A 22,205-nucleotide genomic window follows, 5' to 3' on the forward strand; every position below is an offset into this window, starting at 1 on the left:
GAGGTTACCTGTGTTAGAGACTACCTGTGTTAGAGGCTACCTGTGTTAGAGACTACCTGTGTTAGAGGTTACCTGTGTTAGAGGCTACCTGTGTTAGAGGCTACCTGTGTCAGAGGCTACCTGTGTTAGAGGCTACCTGTGTTACCTGTGTTAGAGGCTACCTGTGTTAGGGGTTACCTGTGTCAGAGGTTACCTGTGTTAGAGGCTACCTGTGCTAGAGGTTACCTGTGCTAGAGGCTACCTGTGTTACCTGTGTTAGAGGCTACCTGTGTTAGGGGTTACCTGTTAGAGACTACCTGTGCTAGAGGCTACCTGTGTTACCTGTGTTAGAGGCGTTGAAAAACACTGCTTGACTATCTTGAAGTGGTACTACACTTTGACATGTAGGTAATGACAAGTGTTTCTCTAAGTGGTTGTATTTCAGTTAGCAGTTGGTGTCAGCATTCAGTTAACATTTCACCGACCTGCAATCTGAAATTTGACACACAAATCAAAATTCTTGTGGTTTGGGTTACACATCCATAGCCCCATAGTGGAAATACATCTGAACTGTTTTTGCAGGTGCAAGCCTTAATCATAGACATAAGAAGTCGACACAATGCACTTTGTTATCAGACAACCTAATCTTATACCAGTTTGAAATAAGACTTTATTTTTATAATAGCAACAGGTAAGAAAAGCGTTGCACATTAGTACAACTGAGGTTTTTGTGGTTTTGAGGTGCAAGGGATCACTGGAAAGCAGGAAAGAAAATGTGATTGCTATAAATAAGGTTGTTGTATCTAGAAAACTAATATTTGGTGGAGGTTTCATAGACTTTCATGTCTCTCTCTTGTTCCGCATCCTCAGCCCACTTGTCCCCACATCTTTAACCATCAGTGAGTGGGTAAGACTGTCGCCTTCCCCAGCTGCTGATATGAATTCCTCGCAATCCTCCTCGCTCTCCTCCTCGCCCTCCTCCTCACCCTCCCCCTCGGCTTGCTCCTCGGCTTGCTCCTCCGGGCTGAAACACACCTCGCCGCTGAACGTGAGGCTCTCTGCCTCCGTCACTGGATCCTCCTCATCCACCTCCTCCTCCTTCTCCACATCACACATTTGATCGTCTTCTTCCTCCTCATCCGACGCCTCTTCCTCGCCCTCCTCCTCCATCATCATCTCTTCCCCCAAATCCTCCTCCTCCTCCCCCTCCTCCTCATAATCGTCCTCTTTCAGGTAGCGGAACACGTCTTTATGGTCACTGAAACTGATTTGCTTTTTGCCTCCATGTGTAGCCTGCAGCTCCTTGCTCACCTCCAAACCCACCCTCTCTTCTCTCCTTTCCCGAGCAAGTAAGGGTGACGGAGGGCTGAGTAGGTGCCTTCTCTCTGCTTCCTCCTCCTCCTCCTCCTCCTCCTCCTCCTCCTCCTCCTCCTCCTCTTCCTCCTCCTCCTCTTCTTCTTCTTCTTCTTCTTCACCTTCACCTTCTTCTTCTTTATCATCCTCTTCTTCATCTTCATCTTCGCCTTCTTCTTCCTCCTCCTCTTCCTCTCGCACGACTTCCAGTTTCCTTTCCATCTCCTCCTCCTCATCTTGCACCATCCTCTCTGCCAGGGCCTCAGCGGTGGGCAGCTCAGAGGTGGGCACCTTCAGGACAATGGTGTGACAGTCCTTGCTATGGTACCATTGGTCAAATTCCGGGTAGGTCTCCTCAGGGTAACCTAAGTGGACACATAACAGCCATAAGTTGGCATGTACACCAGCTGAAATAGTCAGCAACCTCCTTTCGACGACAAGCTTGGTAAAGTAACCATCACCCGAGGCACAAAATGCACTACTGCAGATTCCGAGAATATTTGTGTTTTCATTAAGTGCTAGAGGAAATATTGTAGTATTTACCTTCCCAGTCTGCCGCATATGGCACCTCCTCAGCCTCCATCTCTGGGGAGGCTCCCTCCAACCGGCCCTCCTGCATCACCTGAGTAATCTGTCTCAGCTGCTTGAGCAATTTCTCCTCCTTCCTTAATGTGGAGCGCTTGCTTTTCCTCTTTCTGCCACTAGGGGCAACCGAAATACAGGCACATGGTCCAAGTGAGAACAACATGACAGCAGAATGCGTTGTAATTTCATTTACAAGAGGAAGATTCTTTGCAGATTCTGATACTTCCTCGTCTGTATTCACTGAGGAGGTAAAGTCAAACAGAGATAACTGCCATGCCTATAATTATATTTTGAAAACAATGGCATGTAGGATATTTTTAAATATGTGCACTTCTACATGCATCATTTTTTTCTTTGTTAGATCCACTTTAATTCAGGTGCCTTTTATTTTTTGAGAAGATAGTGGGATGCAGGTCATTAAATTACTAGTGCAGATTACTAGATGGGTTATTAAACAGCACACGATTCCTTCTGGGCCTAACTTTTCCTAATTCTTCATATTGCGGCTTTAATATCACCTTGTAAAGCAATGCTGTACCAACTTGATCAAATTATGCACAAAGAAATATAATGAAAAACAGACAAGACCGTTTTATAGTAACTTGGTGCCAATTAATTTCTCCTGCCTCTTACTTTGACATAATGTCCTTCTTACTTTCATTACGTCATTCTGACAGCGCTCCTCTCCATGCATTTCATTGGTCGACCTTTCATTTTCAATCCAAGTCCGCAGTAAATAAAAACACAGCATGTGAACAGAAAGATGACTGATTTACCTGCTGGAGGAACCGTGGCTCTTCCTGGAGACCAGCCTCTTCACCATCCTCTCAGTTTCCAGCACCCTCTCCTGCAGCCTGGACAGCCCCTGATCAGGCCCTGAAGACGTTTGGAAAAGAAGTATTAAATTACATTGCAGTAATAGAAATATAATTCTACAAATTAATTCATATATTTAATTTATATATAAATATATCATATAGTGTAAATATTGTAGCGAATTCGGGGGGCAGTCCGAGATACCGTCGCCACAGTCGGGACGCGAACCCTTATCTCCTGCACCGCAAGCGACAACGTTAACCAGTCGACTAAAGGGTCCGACCCGTTAGTCAAGGACCAACGTGTCTACTTATCCATGCACGTTACACTACCCCCCTCCTTCGGGAAGCGCGTCCCCGCGCTTAAGCATATCAGCTCCTTCACGCCTCAGGGCGCATGCGCTTCCGATGGCCTTACGGTCGCTCCATCCCACTTCTGACACCAATGTAGCGAATTCGGGGGGCAACCACAGGAACTGCCGCGGCCGGGACGCGAACCCGTATCGCCCGCACCGCAGGAGGCCTCGCTAACCGCTCGACTAAAGGGTCAGACCCGCCAGCCAGCGGCCAGCGTGTCTACTTATCGATGCACGTCACAATATATTTGTGTGTGTGGGAGCGTTTGAGTTACGAGAGCCAAAATGAGTTTATTTATTTGCCGTTAGGAATCCTGCATACCGAGCTCGTCTCAGACTGTCCCACCCACAGGGAAAACCACAGCCAAATATACTCGCTTTTACCTTTAATTACCAGCGGCTGTGATGGCAAATCGGCTCTGCGTGACGTCATCCATTTGCAGCGTAATATCTCATAGGCAAATAAATGTCTGATTTAAAACCCCAGTACACAAAAAAACGGGAATGTTACTGGGAAAGAAACTGTCATGACATTGACGGGAGATCCAACTTTCCTTCGCCTTTGCTGCTGTACCATGAGTGTAGTATCACACAGCAGACACAGTGTTGTTGTATTCTTCCAGGTGATGTGTGTATGACTGACACGTGGTTATCTCCGTCACAATACCCACCCAGTCCACAGCAGACTCGTGTTTCTCTGGTTCTATTATCGTCTCTTATCGTCACGATTACATGTAAGACGTGCTCCTGGAGTGCCACGAGCCTCCGCGTGAGGCGAATCTGGGTCTGACAAAAGCCTCGTGAGTTGGACGGGATCTTTAGCGACTCCCGCTTCAATGCCGCTTCCGGTGTGGGAAGATGGCGGCGCGAATTCCTCTTTGCAGCGGGCGCCCCCCAGCGCAGCCCTTCTCCCCCAGCGCCGCCCCAGCACTGCCCCAGCGCCGCCCCAGCACCGCCCCAGCGCCGCCCCAGCACCGCCCTTACACCGCCCCAGCGCCGCCCTAGCACCGCCCATGCGCCGCCCTTACACCGCCCCAGCACCACCCTTACACCGCCCCAGCGCCGCCCTAGCACCGCCCCAGCACCGCCCTTACACCGCCCCAGCGCCGCCCTAGCACCGCCCCAGCGCCGCCCCAACACCGCCCCAGCGCCGCCCCAGCACCGCCCAAGCGGTGTCTCCGTCCACGTCTGCGTCTCGTGTTGCGGTCACGCCAAACGCCAAGCAGTTTCTTCCGCGCGACACGATAAGCCGATGCAAAGACGCGAAGAACGCGGCGCCAATATTCGCGCGAGTTGAACATACTCAACTCGAGCGAGAAATTCGCGTGACGCAGTGTCGCAAAAGCCTATCAGCGTTGAGATTCTCCTGACGTCACTGACGTCTTTGCGTCCTGTTGAATCAGAAAATGGAGGACGAGCTGAATTCGTGGGTTCGGGTACTCGATCCTGCGGCCAAAGTCGCGCGAGTAACGTGAAGAAAAATAAATGATCCCGCGATCAAACACGCGCGAGTAAAGCGAGGCGAAAATTCGCTTCGCGTTTGGTGGAAACACGACAGCTTTGTCTTCGTTTGCTGGCCGGGAGAGCTGCGCTGCCTCGGCCGGGAGAGCTGCGCTGCACCGGCCGGGAGAGCTGCGCTGGATCGGCCGGGAGAGCTGCGCTGCACCGGCCGGGAGAGCTGCGCTGGATCGGCTGGGAGAGCTGCGCTGCACCGGCTGGGAGAGCTGCGCTGCACCGGCTGGGAGAGCTGCGCTGGATCGGCTGGGAGAGCTGCGCTGGATCGGCTGGGAGAGCTGCGCTGGATCGGCTGGGAGAGCTGCGCTGGATCGGCTGGCAGACCGCAGACCCTCACCTGGCGCTGACTGTGGTGTGTTTGATGTCCCCGTCAGGAGTGCGGGGAGGTGTCTCCATGGTGTCTGGCTCGGAGAGCTGGTGCTGGATCGGAGCCCTGGGAGAGCTTGGTCTGCTTCGTCCGGTGGGCCCGGGGACCACGGCCCTGCCTGAAGCTGCGCCCGAGGAGGAAACGCCGAGGGCGGTCTGACAGGACGCGGAAGCAGGGCGGGCTAAGCTAACTGCTAGCCCATGCAGACCGGCGGTTCCAACAGTCATCCTGGCTGGCGTTCCTTCCCTTGGACAGTGATTTTTTCTTGTTTTGTGTGTTTAGTTTTCAGGTATGTCGTCCATAGGGTTAGTGGTTGTGTCAGGAAGGGCATCCGACGTAAAATTTTGCCAGATCATTACTCGGATTGACAAGACCGCCATCAGTGTTGTGCCCTCACGGGGTACCGATAGAAACTGTCGATTTCGCTGTGGCCACCCCTGGGAAACAGGGAACAAGCCGAAAGGAGAAGAAGAAGAGTTTTCAGGTATGTGTGTTAGTGTAGTGTTTGGATGTGTTGTCGTCGTTGTGTTGTACTGCTGTGGTCTGGGGGAAACGGTTCATCTCATGTACGCAAGAGCATGAAGTGAAATGACAAATAAAGTGTTCCTGATTCCTGAACTCCGCCTGGAGCTTCTGATGATCTGCTTCCCGTGTCCATGACAAAAGAGGTGTACCACATAAAACAAGGCATTAGTTGATGAAACAGCTGTCATCGTGAGGGAGGTGACACACGAAGAACGGCTCATTTGTTGGATGAAGCCACTTTCTACATGGGACATTTCTTCCAAGTCTTTCAGTCCACTTGAGGTGTACAACTCAGAGGAGTACATCAGAAATGTACACGTATTTGGCCCATTTTGATGAGTAAGGGCTTAACTCTGATGCGATCACGATAAGCTACAACGCAATTTATTAAATACTTAAGTGATTAAATACATGTTACCTTCCGATCAAAGTTGTTCGAAGAGAACTATTTGAGAAGAGTTTATAGCGAGGCCTGGCTAAAAACCAGACTGGACATAATGGATGCACATAAGCACCTACTTCTCAGGGGCACTTTGTGAAAAAGAAAAAGAAATAAAGAAAGACAAAAAACTATAAAAACACCACCCTTGGGGTCCGCGGTGGTGCAGCGGTCTAAGCATCGGCTTTGTGTCGATGCAGTTGCCCACTGGGGACCGGGGTTCGCGCCCCGGTCTCGTCAGATCCGACTATGGCCGGACTCCATGAAGCAGCAGTAATTGGCAGCGCTGTCTTCGGGAGGGGGGCGGAGTCGGCTTGTGTTCGTCACATGAATGCGTCTCTGGGTGTGTCGGATAAAACAGTGGTTCGGCCTGGAGTCGCCTTGTCACGAAAGTGGCGAGGCGACTCCTTCGAGACTGCCGGCCGGAGAGATGCAGTTGGCGAACGCACGCAGTACGAGAGGGTGGGTTTTTGAATTAAAATAGGGATCGATTGGCCACTAAATTGGGGGAAAAATCAGAAATAAATTTCCCTTCCCGAAACCCAGAACGCAAGAAGCGCAATGTGGGCAATGGATTTAGCAGAATAGCAGACCCCATGGCCAGCTTAATCCACCCAAAACCACCAAAACACCTGTCTGCTCCAAGCTAAGCTGGCTACTAGCTACTATTGATAGCTAATATAGCTAACATATTATTACTGTTACCCACACAATGACTATTACCATTATCAACGGGTCCTACTAATCACCCGAAAGTACCCCAAAGTATACACCAAAATACCCCAAAGTACTACAAAATACCACAAAGTCCCTAATAAAATTTTAAAAAAAACTAAAAAACCCCAAAGTACCTCAAAGTGCTTAAAACTACACCCCAAAATACATCCAAGGAACCCCAAAATGCCCCCAAAGTACCCCACGAGTACACTCCAAAATCTAACATCATCCTGATGAATCATAATTCATCCTTATGGGGACCTTTCCTGGACTCCTTCAACAGAATCAACGAGTAAATGTCCAATGCACTTGAATATAATCATACATTATTGAACTGCACCTTGCATTAATGCATTGTTGAATATTGTCTTTTTTCCCCGCTTCCGGTGTGGGAAGATGGCGGCCTCACCCAGTACCGTCCATGCAGTGTCTTTGTCCACATCTGCGTCTAAGTTTTATCTTCGTTTGTTGTCTGGGAGAGCTGGCGCTGGATCGGCTGAGAGAGCTTGGTCTGCTGCACTGTGGGCCCAGGGACCACGGACTTGCCCGGAGCTGCGCCCGAGGAGGTAACACTGAGGGTGGTCTGACAGGATGCGGGAGCAGGGCAGGCTAAGCTAACTGGTAGCCCATGCAGACCGGCAGTTCTGATAACACCGATGGCGGTCTGGCGGCGGCCTCACCTGGCGTTGACGGTGGTGTTTTTGATGTCGCCGTGAGGAGTTCAGGAGGTGTGTCGAGGGTGTCTGGCTGGGAGAGCTGGTGCTGGATCGGCTGGGAGAGCTTGGTCTGCTTCATCCGGTGGGCCTGGGGACCATGGCCCCTGCCTGGAGCTGTGCCCGAGGAGGAAACACTGAGGCGGTCTGACAGGACTAAGCGGGACAGACTAGACTAACTGCTAGCTCACGCAGACCGGCGGTTCCAACAGTCATCCTGGCTGGCGTCTGTTGCCTTGGACAGTGATTTTTTGTTTAGTTGGGATATGTGTGTTAGTTTGGTAATGTGTATTAGTTTGGGTATGTGTGTTAGTGTGGGTATGTGTATTAGTTTGGGTATGGGTGTTAGTGTGGGTATGTGTGTTAGTGTGGGTATGTGTGTTAGTGTGGGTATGTGTGTTAGTGTGGGTATGTGTATTAGTTTGGGTATGTGTGTTAGTGTGGGTATGTGTATTAGTTTGGGTATGTGTGTTAGTGTGGGTATGTGTATTAGTTTGGGTATGTGTGTTAGTGTGGGTATGTGTGTTAGTGTGGGTATGTGTATTAGTTTGGGTATGTGTGTTAGTGTGGGTATGTGTATTAGTTTGGGTATGTGTGTTAGTGTGGGTATGTGTGTTAGTTAGGGAATGTGTGTTAGTTTGGGTATGTGTATTAGTTTGGATATATGTGTTAGTGTGGGTATGTGTGTTAGTTTGGGTATGTGTGTTAGTTTGGGGCTGTGTGTTCTTGTAGTTTTGGATGTGTTGTTGTCTTTGTGTTGTACTGCTGTGAGCTGGGGGAAACGGCATTACGTTTCATTTCATGTACACAAGTACATGAGGTGGAATGACAAATAGAGTGTTCCTGGTTCCTTAGTCTGGCAGTTTAATAGTTTTATTTGTCTTTTTATATGAAAAATGTTTACAAATCATGTATCAAACATAACTTTAAAGGTTTGCGTCATCAAACCAACCAGAGATAATTATTATCTACAAATTTCATCGTTGCATTTGTTGCACTGGTTCATGTATTTTAATGAATTAACACTGAGATATTCTACAAAGGTATGCGTGCAGTAGATGGCATATTAGTTATCAATTTATATAGAAGAGCCACTCAGTGTCTAATTCTTCTTAATGATTTGTTGGTCTCTCAATTAAGAATTTACATCCCTCCATACTTCCAGAATAACTCCCAGAGTACTGACACCATGAGCAGCAGTAGGTTGACCCACTCTAATGGTAACAAATACATGGTAAACATGAAATACAGTTTTTCATAGTTTCTTTGTTTGTATAATATACTTACCAATGTTACTCCCCATGTCCTTGGTTACTGTGGAATAGGGGAATTCTGCTTTAGTGGTCTTCCCTTTACAGGTCAGCTGTAAAACAAGACCATGCAAAGGTTAGCTTGGAGGAAATGATGGCCAGAGGGATGCAATAAACAGCAACAATGGCCATTTTCAAATGATTACTGCAAAATCTCAGAGAAAACTTGCTGAAAACACAAAGAAACGAGTCAGTTTGAATAACTGAATTACCAAATGGATTGTTCTCTGTAGCTGTAATTCAAACCCGGATGTCTATGATATTACACCATTTTAAAGATGAACAACAGTAAACCATTAATCCAATTCATTTAACATCTGCATCGTGATCAGCTATCCTGAGATGGTGTGAAGGTACGGTTACCTTATAGATGATGTAGAAGATGTAAAGGAGGATTCCAAAGCCGTATATCGGAATGACTTGACCCAGCAGGCTGTACTTTTTGAGTTTCCCCTTGGTTGTCACTTTGGCCATGGCCTCCATGCTGTGTGGTCTGGAGTCAAAAGGGTTTTGTGTCCACTGTTCTTGGTCCTCTGGCAGCGATAACCGATGCATCATGGGAGGGTAAAACCCCGGCCCCACTGTTGGTGGAAGAACAGTGAGAAAGTGGTTCTGCAAGCATTCTGCAAGCTGGAAAATATATCAGAATCAGAATCAGATTCATTTTTATTTGGCCATGTGTGTTTGCACATACATGGAATTGACTCCAGTTTAGCGGCTCTCAATGTACTTACATGGAATAACAGCACAACGATCTTAAGAAATGTATACAAAGAATGACTAGTGCGATGATGCAGAGTGCAAAAGATGCTGGAATAAATATGTTAGCAGGTAACTTATATACATGCGGTAGGTGGACATGACAGAATATGCATGTGCTTAGATTTATTATGACAAGTGTTCATATGGGTGGTGGCCCACGGAAAGAAACTTTTTATGTCTGGTTGTTTTGGGGTACAGCGCTCTGTAGCGCCTACCAGTGGGGAGGAGACAGCTCAACAATGTCCAGAGCCTTCAGCATCTCAGGGCAAATCTCATCTACACCCGGCGCCTTGCCACAGAGGAGCTTCTTAACTACCTCAGAGACCTCTGCCAGGGTTATGGGTGGGGCTTCCCCCGAGTCTTCAGACTGTACCTTGTCCACTGAGGACATGTTAGCCGGGTTCAGCAGCTCCTCAAAGTGTTCTTTCCACCGCTCGACAACATCCCCAGTCCGGGTCAACAGTTTCCCTCTCCGGCTGAACACAGCATGAGTCAAGCCCGGCTTCCCCTTCCTGAGTCGCCAGATGGTTTGCGAGAACTTCCTTGAGGCCAACCGAAAGTCCTCCTCCAGTGCCTCGCCTCCCACACCCGAGTTTTTGCTTCCACAACTGTTGAAGCCGCAGCCCTTCTGGCCTCCTGGTACCCATCTGCTGCTTCAGGAGACCCCTAGGCCAACCAAGCCCGAAAGGCCTCCTTCTTCAGCCTGGCTTCCCTCACCACTGGTGTCCACCAGCGGGTTCTTAGGTTGCCACCTCGACAGGCACCAATGACCTTACGACCACAGCTTCTACCAGCCGCATCTGCAATAGAGGCTTTGAACATGGCCCACTCAGACTCCATGTCCCCAGCCTCCCTCGGGATACATGAGAGCTTCTTCTGTAGGTGGGAGTTGAAGGCCTCACAGACAGGGACCTCCACTGTCCTACTGTCAGTTGCTCAGTGGAAGACTGCAGTTTAGCAGTCGGTGAAGTCGTTGTTATGACAGTGTAAAGTCCGCATCTAGACTGAATAGTGGAGTTGTTGTGTTTCTGGACAGTATTGATAAAGTCAGCGTGGTTGTGGAGCAAGGCGGGGTAATTCAGGACACCTTTGTTCAGGTGGTGCTGCTGGTCAGTCCGGCCAAAAGAGCCATTTTTGTCCAAAGTCCCTCCGTTCACTAGCAACGACATGCTGTGGATAGAACTGACGAGACATGGCAAACTAATGTCCCCTATCAAACTGATTCCTCTGAGCTGCGAATCTCCACTTTTAAAACATGTTGTTTCCTCCAGAAAGCAGGTCTTTATGGTTCTGAGGAACAACACTGAGGCATTAAATTTAATATTGACGTTCAGAGTGGTTGGTTTTGACTATGATGTGTATGTCTCGTCAGAGACAATGAAATGTTTTCGCTGTGGAATGGAGGGTCATCTCATCTGTTCCTGTCCAGCAAAACCAACTGCTGACCCAACTGAGGGTGAGACTGCAGCACAGAGCCCTGAGCAAACTGGGACTGCAGCACCGAGCTCAAAGCAGGAAGAAACACAGCAGGGGAAGAAAAAAAACAAACAAAAAAAACAGAGTGAAGCTGAGATTCAGGCTGCTGGTTCAGGTGCTGCTGTTTCTGGCTCAGCTAATCCAGGGGGTGCTGGTTCAGTTGCTGATGATCAGGGCTTGGCTAGTCAGAGGGCTGCTGGTTCAGTTGCTGATTACCTGGGTTCAGCTAGTCAGGGGGCTGCTGGTTCAGTTGCTGATGATCAGGGTTCGGCTAGTCAGGGGGCTGCTGGTTCAGTTGCTGATGATCTGGGTTCGGCTAGTCAGGGGGCTGCTGGTTCAGTTGCTGATGATCTGGGTTTGGCTAGTCAGGGGGCTGCTGGTTCAGTTGCTGATGATCAGGGTTCGGCTAGTCAGGGGGCTGCTGGTTCAGTTGCTGATGATCTGGGTTCGGCTAGTCAGGGGGCTGCTGGTTCAGTTGCTGATGATCAGGGTTCGGCTAGTCAGGGGGCTGCTGGTTCAGTTGCTGATGATCTGGGTTCGGCTAGTCAGGGGGCTGCTGGTTCAGTTGGGCGCCTGTCCAGGGTGTCTCCCCGCTTGCCGCCCAATGACTGCTGGGATAGGCTCCAGCATCACCGCAACCCTGAGAGCAGGATAAGCGGTTTGGATAATGGATGGCTGGATGGATGGGTGGGTGGATGGATGAAGTATTAAAAAGTTCTTGCAGGATACTAAGGGAGCTAGAAATGTTAAAGTTGACAAAGTGTTCCCTCATTTACAACTCTTCCTTGATTCAGTGAAGACTTTTCTGAGGAGCGCTGGTGGTTCGGGGGAGAAAGCTTTCACTGAATGAGAAACTTTTCATTTAAAAAATAGTTCAAAAGGTCAAGAAGCAGAGAATGATGAATAAGTTTTTCAATTTATTTTTTCTTTGTTCACTTGTTATTGATTTACAACTTTTATGGCAGACAAGAATAGGGGCTTAAATTTAAATGCAGCAAGGAATGGTGGGAAAAGGGCCCCTCTTTTCAAGCTGTGTGCCTTTTAAAAGTGAGATGTGCTTTTTGTACAGGAGACACAGTACTGCTGATAACGAGGCTGACTGGAGGACAGAATGGACTGGTGAGACCTTTTTAGGGCACAAAACCAGTAATAGTGGTGGACTTAGGTAGCGGCGATAATTCGCGCTGGCAGGGCCCTCACCCAGTACCTGTGTGGGAAGATGGCAGCGCGAACTTCCGTTTGCGGCGGCCTCACCCAGTACCGTCCAGGCTGTGTCTTTGTCCACGTCTGCGTCTAAGTTTGTTTTGTCTTAGTTTGATGGCTGGGAGAGCTTGGTCTGCTGTGTCCTATGGACCCAATGACCACGGCCCTGCCTGGAGCTGTGCCCCAAGAGGTAATACCGAGCACAGCCTGGCAGGATGTGGAAGCGGGGCAGGCTAAGCTAACTGCTAGCCCATGCAGACCGGCAGGTCCGAGTCATCCTGGCTGGCGTTCGTTCTCCTGGACATGTATTTATTTATGTTTAGTTTAGTTTATGTGTTAGCTGGGATATATATGTGTTGCTGTAGTTTTGGATGTGTGTTGTTGTCTTTGTGTTGCACTGTTGTGGGCTGGGGGAAACCATGTTTCGTTTCATTTCATGTGTGCAAGTGCATGAAATGACACGACAAAGTGTTTGTGAGTCTGATGTTCACCTTGTTGTCTTTGTTTCAGCTGTGTGTCTGTTCTGTGTCAGTACGTGGTAGCAACGGAGGAACCAGTCAGATCCCTTGTGTGTGTGTAGGCCTACACACACTTAGCCTGATAAAGGGATTCTGATAAAACAGTGTTTGTGTGTCCAGTATAGATTAAATGAATAATAAACGTGTGCTCTTTCTCCTAGCGTGTTGCTCTGCCCCCCGCCCCCACCCCGACGCCAACCCCTGCAGTACTTACTTGTTTGTGTGAAGCAATAACGTTATTCAAGCTATGTTATTACTATGCAATGCCCATCGTTCAAGCTGCCAGTAGCTCCCAAATTCAATATAAAATGATGACAGTTTCACTTGAGCTCTTCAGTGAACGTGCTTCTTCATGGAAACGTGTAAACAGACGCACCAAACGTCGTCTACTACAACCTAAGTCAATTTGATTTGTATAGCCCAATATCACAATTACACATGTGCCTTAAGACAAATGACTTTGCTGGGGATAGCTTTAAAATGCTAAAGCAAGGGCGTGTGGGTCAGTTTCGTTATTACTCATTACTAGCCTGTGTTAACAAACCACCTGAACTGTTTATGTTTGAACATTCATTGGTTTTGATGCTCAACATTTAAAGTGAGTTTCTCACCTGAGGTTGTGTTGGTATTGTGTATACCAAGAGATACTGTGTATACAAAGAAAGTCAAATTCTATGTTTTTGTTTTGCTTTTTTTTTTACTATTGTCATCCTATAATATAACGTTCAGTTAATACTAAACTGTTGTTGCCTATTGATTCACCTTTACTGTGTGTGGAGTTTAGGGCTCATTTCAATACTTACCTGAGGGTTTATAAGTATTGTGGAGTTGTGTACTTAGCTTGGAGTAGGGGCGTCTCAACTGTCCTGTGGGTTCTGGGGAGGGAGGGTTATGCTGAGTTGGACCCATAGCACAACATACACTCTACACGCCAGGGCCCGCCGTGTCAGATACCTTAGTGTGAAGCCCACCCCACCATATCTTATAGGGTGTAACGTACTGACCACTCTGTTCAGCAGGACAGGCATCCACATCCTTACCCACGGAGGCACTGAGACTGACTGCATTGGGAATGGGGACCCGGATCCCTTCACTAACCTTATCTCCCAAGGTAAATAAGTACTATTACTACCCCTACAAGGCGTGGCTCATTATGCCCGCTACATTAAGCTAGTTATTACTGTGATGTTAGCTTACACTTTGTGTGTTGCAGGACGTTCCCTTATTCAGCCATCTTGCCCAAGTTATCTGTGAAAAGCATGTGATTTGTCTAAAGCGGTCATTTTTGCTGGTAGCCTCTGACCTCAGCGGTCATCAGTGGCCATTGGCGTTTTCAGATGTGCGCTATAGGAAAGAGAGAGGCGTTCACAAGTTGGTAGCAATGCAGGAAGGCAGACCCCCTCTTGTGAAAGGGCATATTCTGGGGATTGGCTCTGACCCAGATATTCTTACCCTAACCATCTCATTCCTCACGCCTAAACCGGACCAACGAAGGCCGGAGTACTCGCCAATCAGAGGCAGCGTAGGCCGTGTCTTCACGGAATGCGGGTGGGAAAATAAGGCAGGCGTAGGCCACGCCCTTCACGCCTCCTCAAGCAGAATTAAAACCTTAAAACACCACGGTAACTCACTTTGACGAGAACTACTGATTATTTTTTCGTCCAGAAAAATGCACCTTTGTTCCTGTTTACAACAACTATCTGGGCCGGTCTGCAGCCTGTAGAGGATCATACGTTTGATAGTTGTGCGTCTGTGTGTGCTTGTGTGTGCATGTGTCAGCAGCTCAGCTTGCATACTGCTGGACCTATCAGCCTCATATTTATGTATTTGCTGTGCACAGGTATGCCTGTGTGGGGGTTTGACGCACTCGGTTGGGGTAAGTGGGGGGGTGGGTGGGTAGGGGGTATCCTCCCGATCTCTCATTTTGGGTTGTTTTTTTGTCTCTCCGTATTGTTTGTATCTCATTTCTTCCAAGTTCCACTTGTGTTATTTTATTGCTGTTAATTACACTCTTCTTTTTACTGTAACACTTTCCTTGTACTTAATAGTATTATGTACCCTGGTATAATGTTCTGTACTTAATAGTATTGTGTACCCTGGTATAATGTTCTGTACTTAATAGTATTCTGTACCCTGCTATAATGCTCTGTACTTAATAGTATTGTGTACCCTGGTATAATGCTCTGTACTTAATAGTATTGTGTACCCTGCTATAATGCTCTGTACTTAATAGTATTGTGTACCCTGGTATAATGTTCTGTACTTAATAGTATTGTGTACCCTGGTATAATGTTCTGTACTTAATAGTATTGTGTACCCTGGTATAATGCTCTGTACTTAATAGTATTGTGTACCCTGGTATAATGCTCTGTACTTAATAGTATTGTGTACCCTGGTATAATGCTCTGTACTTAATAGTATTGTGTACCCTGCTATAATGCTCTGTACTTAATAGTATTTTGTACCCTGCTATAATGCTCGGTACTTAATAGTATTGTGTACCCTGCTATAATGCTCGGTACTTAATAGTATTGTGTACCCTGCTATAATGCTCTGTACTTAATAGTATTGTGTACCCTGGTATAATGTTCTGTACTTAATAGTATTGTGTACCCTGCTATAATGCTCTGTACTTAATAGTATTGTGTACCCTGGTATAATGCTCTGTACTTAATAGTATTGTGTACCCTGCTATAATGCTCTGTACTTAATAGTATTGTGTACCCTGGTGTAATGCTCTGTACTTAATAGTATTGTGTACCCTGGTATAATGCTCTGTACTTAATAGTATTGTGTACCCTGGTATAATGCTCTGTACTTAATAGTATTGTGTACCCTGGTATAATGCTCTGTACTTAATAGTATTGTGTACCCTGGTATAATGTTCTGTACTTAATAGTATTGTGTACCCTGGTATAATGCTCTGTACTTAATAGTATTGTGTACCCTGGTATAATGCTCTGTACTTAATAGTATTGTGTACCCTGGTATAATGCTCTGTACTTAATAGTATTGTGTACCCTGGTATAATGCTCTGTACTTAATAGTATTGTGTACCCTGGTATAATGCTCTGTACTTAATAGTATTGTGTACCCTGGTATAATGCTCTGTACTTAATAGTATTGTGTACCCTGCTATAATGCTCGGTACTTAATAGTATTGTGTACCCTGGTATAATGCTCTGTACTTAATAGTATTGTGTACCCTGGTATAATGCTCTGTACTTAATAGTATTGTGTACCCTGGTATAATGCTCTGTACTTAATAGTATTGTGTACCCTGGTATAATGCTCTGTACTTAATAGTATTGTGTACCCTGGTATAATGCTCTGTACTTAATAGTATTGTGTACCCTGGTATAATGCTCTGTACTTAATAGTATTGTGTACCCTGCTATAATGCTCGGTACTTAATAGTATTGTGTACCCTGCTATAATGCTCTGTACTTAATAGTATTGTGTACCCTGCTATAATGCTCTGTACTTAATAGTATTGTGTACCCTGCTATAATGCTCGGTACTTAATAGTATTGTGTACCCTGGTATAATGCTCTGTACTTAATAGTATTGTGTACCCTGGTATAATGCTCTGTACTTAATAGTATTGTGTACCCTGGTATAATGTTCTGTACTTAATAGTATTGTGTACCCTGCTATAATGCTCGGTACTTAATAGTATTGTGTACCCTGCTATAATGCTCTGTACTTAATAGTATTGTGTACCCTGCTATAATGCTCTGTACTTAATAGTATTGTGTACCCTGGTATAATGCTCTGTACTTAATAGTATTGTGTACCCTGGTATAATGCTCTGTACTTAATAGTATTGTGTACCCTGGTATAATGCTCTGTACTTAATAGTATTGTGTACCCTGGTATAATGTTCTGTACTTAATAGTATTGTGTACCCTGGTATAATGTTCTGTACTTAATAGTATTGTGTACCCTGGTATAATGCTCGGTACTTAATAGTATTGTGTACCCTGGTATAATATTCTGTACTTAATAGTATTGTGTACCCTGCTATAATGCTCGGTACTTAATAGTATTGTGTACCCTGGTATAATGCTCTGTACTTAATAGTATTGTGTACCCTGGTATAATGCTCTGTACTTAATAGTATTGTGTACCCTGCTATAATGTTCTGTACTTTTACAGAACATTACACAAAAGTATTTGTGCATAAGCACTTTGTAACATTGTTTTAGAAAGGTGCTATATAAATAAAATTATTATTATTATTATTATTATTATTATTTCTTTTGAAAGTGACAAAATAATCTCAGACCCAAATGGCAGCTTTGTTATTGTCACAGGACAGCTTTTCACTAAGCCGGGTGTCCTTGCCAGTGTATATGCTCCCAACTGTGATGACTGTGCTTTCATTAATTCCTTTTTTTCTTCTATTCCTGACATTAGTAATCATCACCTTGTTATTGGGGGTGACCTCAACTGTGTCCTCTGCCCCTAACTCGACAGAGCTTCATCCAACCCTGCGCCCCTAGACTTGGGATTCTTTTTTCAAGGAATGTTATTCCTCAGTCTGTGGAGCCTGAGGAAGTTATTAAAGGCCGTCATCTAAAAGTAAGAGCAGTGTATGAACAGACATAAATGGTGTTTATTAATATTTGTGCTCCAGTTGTGGGAGCGGAGAGGTTAGTCTTCCTGGATGTTTTAGATGAGGTTATTGAGGATTGTACCAGTGAGGACTATTTATTAATTGGTGGAGATTTCACCTGTACTGAGGACAGCAGGTTGGACAGGAACCATGCAGCAGAGCCTCACGCTGCCTCTCGCAGTGCTCTGGTTCGTCTTATTGAGGCTCATGATCTGTGTGATGTGTGCAGAGGGTTTCATGACAAACAGAGACAATACACCTGGACACACGTTAAGGACAACTTGATGTCTATGGCCAGGCTTGATCGTTTCTATCGTTGTAAATGTCAGTTTAATGTGTTCTAAAGTTGTGTTATCAGCCTTGTTGGTTTTTCTGATCACTCGCTAGTAATGGTTTCTGACTTAACAAAATGTGTAAAACCCAGCAGTACTTACTGGCGTTTCAACGCAGCCCTAGTGGAGGATAAAAAGCTCAAGGACGCTTTGGTCTTTTTTTCGGAAAAAACACCAAAGTAAAAAAAAATAAATCGGATTTTGTGTCTGTACAACAGTGGTGGGTTACTGGAAAAGTCCAAATAAGACAACTGTGTCAAGAGTACACTTGGAATGTCACACGAACCTGAATGACTTCAGTGAAAGCTGTGGAGTCTGAAGTGGAGGAATTCCAGGGCTCGGCTGAGGCCGCAGGAGACCAACACCATACTGAGGCTCTCGCAGCAAAACACAAGTCTGGTTTAGACAACCTGCTGGGTGTCTCAGCTCAGGGGGCTTTGGTCAGGTCCCGCTTTCAACATGTAGCCCAGATGGATGTCCCATCACACTTTGTCTTTGGTTTGGAGCGTAAGAATGGACAGAAGAGGTTCATTCACAGCCTCAAGCCTGACAGTGGGCAGGTGCTGAATGACCATACTGCAGTTCATAAGGGTGCTGTCACATTTTTTACAGTAGCCTATTTAAATGTGAACATAGAGAGGAGCTGGCAGTGTCTCTGGTCGGTGGTTGGGGGGTGGGGATTTGCTGGCGGTGCTAAATGATACTCTCGCCTGAGGGCGTCTGCCCTTAAGCGTCAGGAGGGTGCTTCTCACCTTACTGCCTAAGAAAGGTGAGCTACAGGCCATTAAAAACTGGAGGCCTGTGTCACTGCTTTGCACTGATTATACGCTCCTCTCAAAGTGTTAGCAACCAGGCTGAGTAAAGTGATGGGACAGGTGACTCCTTGTGACCAGACCTACTGTGTACCTGGCGGGTTGATTTCAGATTCATTCTGATGCGAGACTTTTTAGAGATCTGCAAGCTGTTTGGCCTCGACGTTGGTATCATATCAATTGTTCAGGGAAAAAGCTTTTGATCGTGTTGAGCATGAACATCTATGGCTCACATTGAGTGACTTTGGGTTTGGTCCTGGCTTTATTTACAAAATTAAGGTTCTGTATTGGGACATTCAGAGTGTGCTGAAAATTAATGATGGCTTGAGCACTCCTTTTCAAATCCAAAGGGGAATTAGACAACGCTGTGCCATCTCTGGCGTGTTATAGTCGCTAGCATTTAGCCTCTGTTACACAAACTTAGATCTGACCTTCAGGGTATAACTATCCCAGGTTGTAGTGCACCCTTAAAACTGTCAGCCTATGCAGATGATTTGGTAATTCTGGTGAGCAGTCAGCAGTATATTGACGTGTTGGAGAGGGACATCGTCCAGTTTGGCTTAATATCTAAAGCCAAAGTTAACTGGATCAAAAGCGAAGCTCTCAGTGTTGGGGGTGTACTGGAGAAAAAGCTCTGTTTGCCTGGGGGGTTGATTTGGAAGGCGGGGGGGGGCTGAAATATTTAGGAGTGTTTCTAGGTGACCATTCTGTTGTTCTTAAAAACTGGGAAAATGTTCTTGAAAAGGTCAAAGGTTGGTTAGCAAAGTGGAAGTGGATTTTAACCAAGATGTCCTACAGAGGTCGAGTCCTGATCACGAACAACTTGATACGATCAATTTTATTGCATCGCCTGTCAGTTGTTGAACCCCCAACCAGACCTGCTGTCCAAGATCCAGTTCACAAGAAGAAGTTCACAAACTGCACTGGGTGCCTCAGAGTATGCTGTATCTGCCGAGGGTTAAAGAGGGACAGAGCCTGATCCACCTGAGCAGCAGGGGGGCTACCTTCCATTTCCAGTTCCTACAAAGGTTTCTGTACGGTCCTACTGAGTTAGTGTGGAAGTCGCTGGCTTGCACCATTCTGAGTCAGCTAGGTGGACTGGGGCTGGACATATCTTTGGTTCTGATGGACTGAAAGCAGCTTAACATCAGGGAACTACCTGAGTTCTACTGTGGACTGTTCAAGGTGTGGAACTTGTTAAAAAAAAGAGAGTGAGACACCACGGGTCTTTGTTTTGGCTCCCCCAAGAACCAGTCATGCATGGCTTCCATTTCAGTGCAGTCTGTCAAGTGGGGCCAACTCTGCTGAGGCGGTTCTGTATGTCGAACGTGGTGACTCTGGGGCATGTAGTTCAGCTTGCAGGCCCAGGCATGGACAATGCGGCTCCTCTTGCCTCCTGCTTGGGACTGAGATCAACCCGTGTCCTCACTCTGCTGCTTAATAAATGGAGGGAAGCTCTCACAAGTGGTGAGCAGACACTGTTGGTCCAGAATTACAATGGCCCTGTTAGACCTGATGAGAAGGATGTTTTCCCTTCAGTGAATATTTCCCCAGATTTTAAGGACTGTACAGGACCTCTTTTACAAAGTGAGAATCCCCCTCTGTTTTTCCTTTTCGGGGTCCAAATGGGAGGTCAGTGTACAAAATGTTTGTTAAAGTTTTGCACAAGGACAAATTACATGGTGAACCTGACACCCCATGGAGGGCTCGCCTAGGTCTGAGGGACGGTTTTAGACCTGAGTGGAGAGCACTGTACAAACCACCATTGGTCAGAAGAGCTGCAGACCTGCAGTGGAGGGTCTTACATGGTGTCGTGGCTGTTAATGCTTTCGTCTCTGTTATTGATTCTGATGTCAGCCATGAGTGCGCATTTTGCTCTAAGGGTGAAACTGTCTTTCACTGCTTCATGGAGTGTTGTCGACCGCCGCCACTGTTTACACTACTGGAAGATGTTTTTGGGTTGTTTGGGGAGGTCTTTTCCAAACCCATGTTCATTCTGGGCTACAGGGACTCTCGGAAACAACAAGGCCAAATGCAGCTTCTTAATGTCGTTCTGGGGAGTGCAAAGATGGCCGTGTACCTGAGCGGGAGAACCAGGCTGGGTGAAGCTGGGGATGGTGATGATGATGATGACGATGATGATGATGCTGTCTTTGTGTTTATAGAAATGTTAAGAGCTCGTTTAACAGGAGAGTTTGGCTGCTTCACAATGAAGGAGGATCTGGCCAGTTTCTGCGGTGTGGTGTTGTAAAGACGTACTCTGCTGTGTTGTGGACGATGAGCTGATCTTGGGAGTCCTGACATCATTTAGATTGTGTGAATCTGATGTTACTGACCATGTTGGGCTTCATAAGCATGCTAATTATTGTGTTGCAACTTGTTTGTAATGTTTTATTAAAGTATTGTTAAATCTCTCGCTTCCTAATTTGGCGTTTCAAAGTGTTTTTTGCTTTTTCACTGAGATGTATTTTATTATTACTTGATCTTTATTCTGTAATTGTATGTCAACCCTGGGGTAAACTTCAAATAAGCCCACAGGTCTCCTTCCTTCCTGCCCTGCCGTGTTGTTTCTTCATAATTAGGATTTTAGGAACGTTCATTTGTGCAAATAACATAAACAAACACAAACATTTACAAGAAATGAAGGGGCTTGAAATTACACAAGAGCAGTGATGTTCCCTAAAGGTTATGTTATCTATCTATCTATCTATCTATCTATCTATCTATCTATCTATCTATCTATCTATCTATCTATCTATCTATCTATCTATCTATCTATCTATCTATCTATCTATCTATCTATCTATCTATCTATCTATCTATCTATCTATCTATCTATCTATCTATCTATCTATCTATCTATCTATCTATCTGTCTGTCTGTCTGTCTGTCTGTCTATCTATGTGCAGGTCTTGTGTCGCTAGTATGGTTCCCTGGTGGCCGTGTTCGGTATGACGTGTACACAGATTAAGTACCGCTCGTCTCTGTAAAACAAAACAGCTACACAATAAAGCAGCCGGACTTTACTTAGTCCAGTTTACTGTGTTTACTTTTTCCCAGACGGGGTGAGTAATGCCGGTATGAACACACAGGGTGTGTGTCTCCCTGACAGGCCTGAGGACCTCAGTGAGGACCTCAGTGAGGACCTCAGAGTAACAGCTGGTAAACAGGTAGCAGACACAACAACGTCAGCGGCCTGATGGGGGAGGATGCTAATGATGGCTGGAGGGATGATGGGTGGATGGATGATGCTGTTAAGCCGCCTTACCCTCGGGCTGCCCTACATCCTTTTTCCCTCTGGATAAAAGCATCCTGGGCAGGAAGAGAGAGATGCAGAGGACGGAGCAGGACAACAGAGTGACCTTCTGGCAAGTTGTCATGGGCATTTTGCCTCAAAAAATACAAATACAAATAAAATAAAATGAAAAAATAACAGCAGCTGAAACATAAACGTGTAACTGTTGCGTCCGCAGGGTGGCTCCTCCCTCCGCTGACGCGCCAGTGTGAGCTGCCGGAAGTGATCTTATTCATTTACGCGCTTCCTCTGAGCGGACACTAGATGGCAGTGCGGACTCACACATGTTCACCCGCCGAAGGTTCGTCAGATGGGCGTCGAGTGGGAGTCATGAAAGCTCACGAGCAGCTTCAGCCTTTAGTAATGAACGAGTTCTCGTCTACACTGGAGCACGAGAGCACGCTAATTATGCCTTTTGTGTCTTTTATTGTGAAATTAAAGTCACTTTATTCGACGTTGTATTCTTACAGGGACTGTGTTGTCTGCATGTAACCATCCCGTTGTGTAGGAGCAGC

General features: G+C 46.3%; 1 protein-coding gene across 1 annotated transcript; it reads right to left on the reverse strand.

The window, feature by feature from the left end:
* Positions 1-819: 819 nt before the first annotated feature.
* ric3a (RIC3 acetylcholine receptor chaperone a) lies at positions 820-21,781 on the reverse strand. Its single transcript, XM_056279419.1, has 7 exons — positions 21,664-21,781; positions 9,038-9,255; positions 8,652-8,727; positions 2,694-2,793; positions 1,876-2,033; positions 1,015-1,697; positions 820-966 (listed from the first exon to the last, which is right to left on the reverse strand). The coding sequence occupies exons 1-7, from the start codon at positions 21,779-21,781 to the stop codon at positions 820-822; spliced, it is 1,500 nt and encodes a 499-aa protein (XP_056135394.1).
* Between the last annotated feature and the right edge of the window lie 424 nt (positions 21,782-22,205).

Source organism: Lampris incognitus, chromosome 4, assembly GCF_029633865.1.
Source record: "Lampris incognitus isolate fLamInc1 chromosome 4, fLamInc1.hap2, whole genome shotgun sequence".
Lineage (NCBI taxonomy): Eukaryota > Metazoa > Chordata > Actinopteri > Lampriformes > Lampridae > Lampris > Lampris incognitus.

What these genes read in the sequence shown, in the direction of transcription:
- ric3a (XM_056279419.1), bottom strand. Translation starts at nt 21,781, where the DNA reads ATGCCCATGACAACTTGCCAGAAGGTCACTCTGTTGTCCTGCTCCGTC. An exon ending in TCTTCTACATCATCTATAAG is followed by an intron (nt 8,728 to 9,037) that starts GTAACCGTACCT and finishes CTTGTTTTACAG; the next exon opens with CTGACCTGTAAAGGGAAGAC. An exon ending in GGACATGGGGAGTAACATTG is followed by an intron (nt 2,794 to 8,651) that starts GTAAGTATATTA and finishes AAACGTCTTCAG; the next exon opens with GGCCTGATCAGGGGCTGTCC.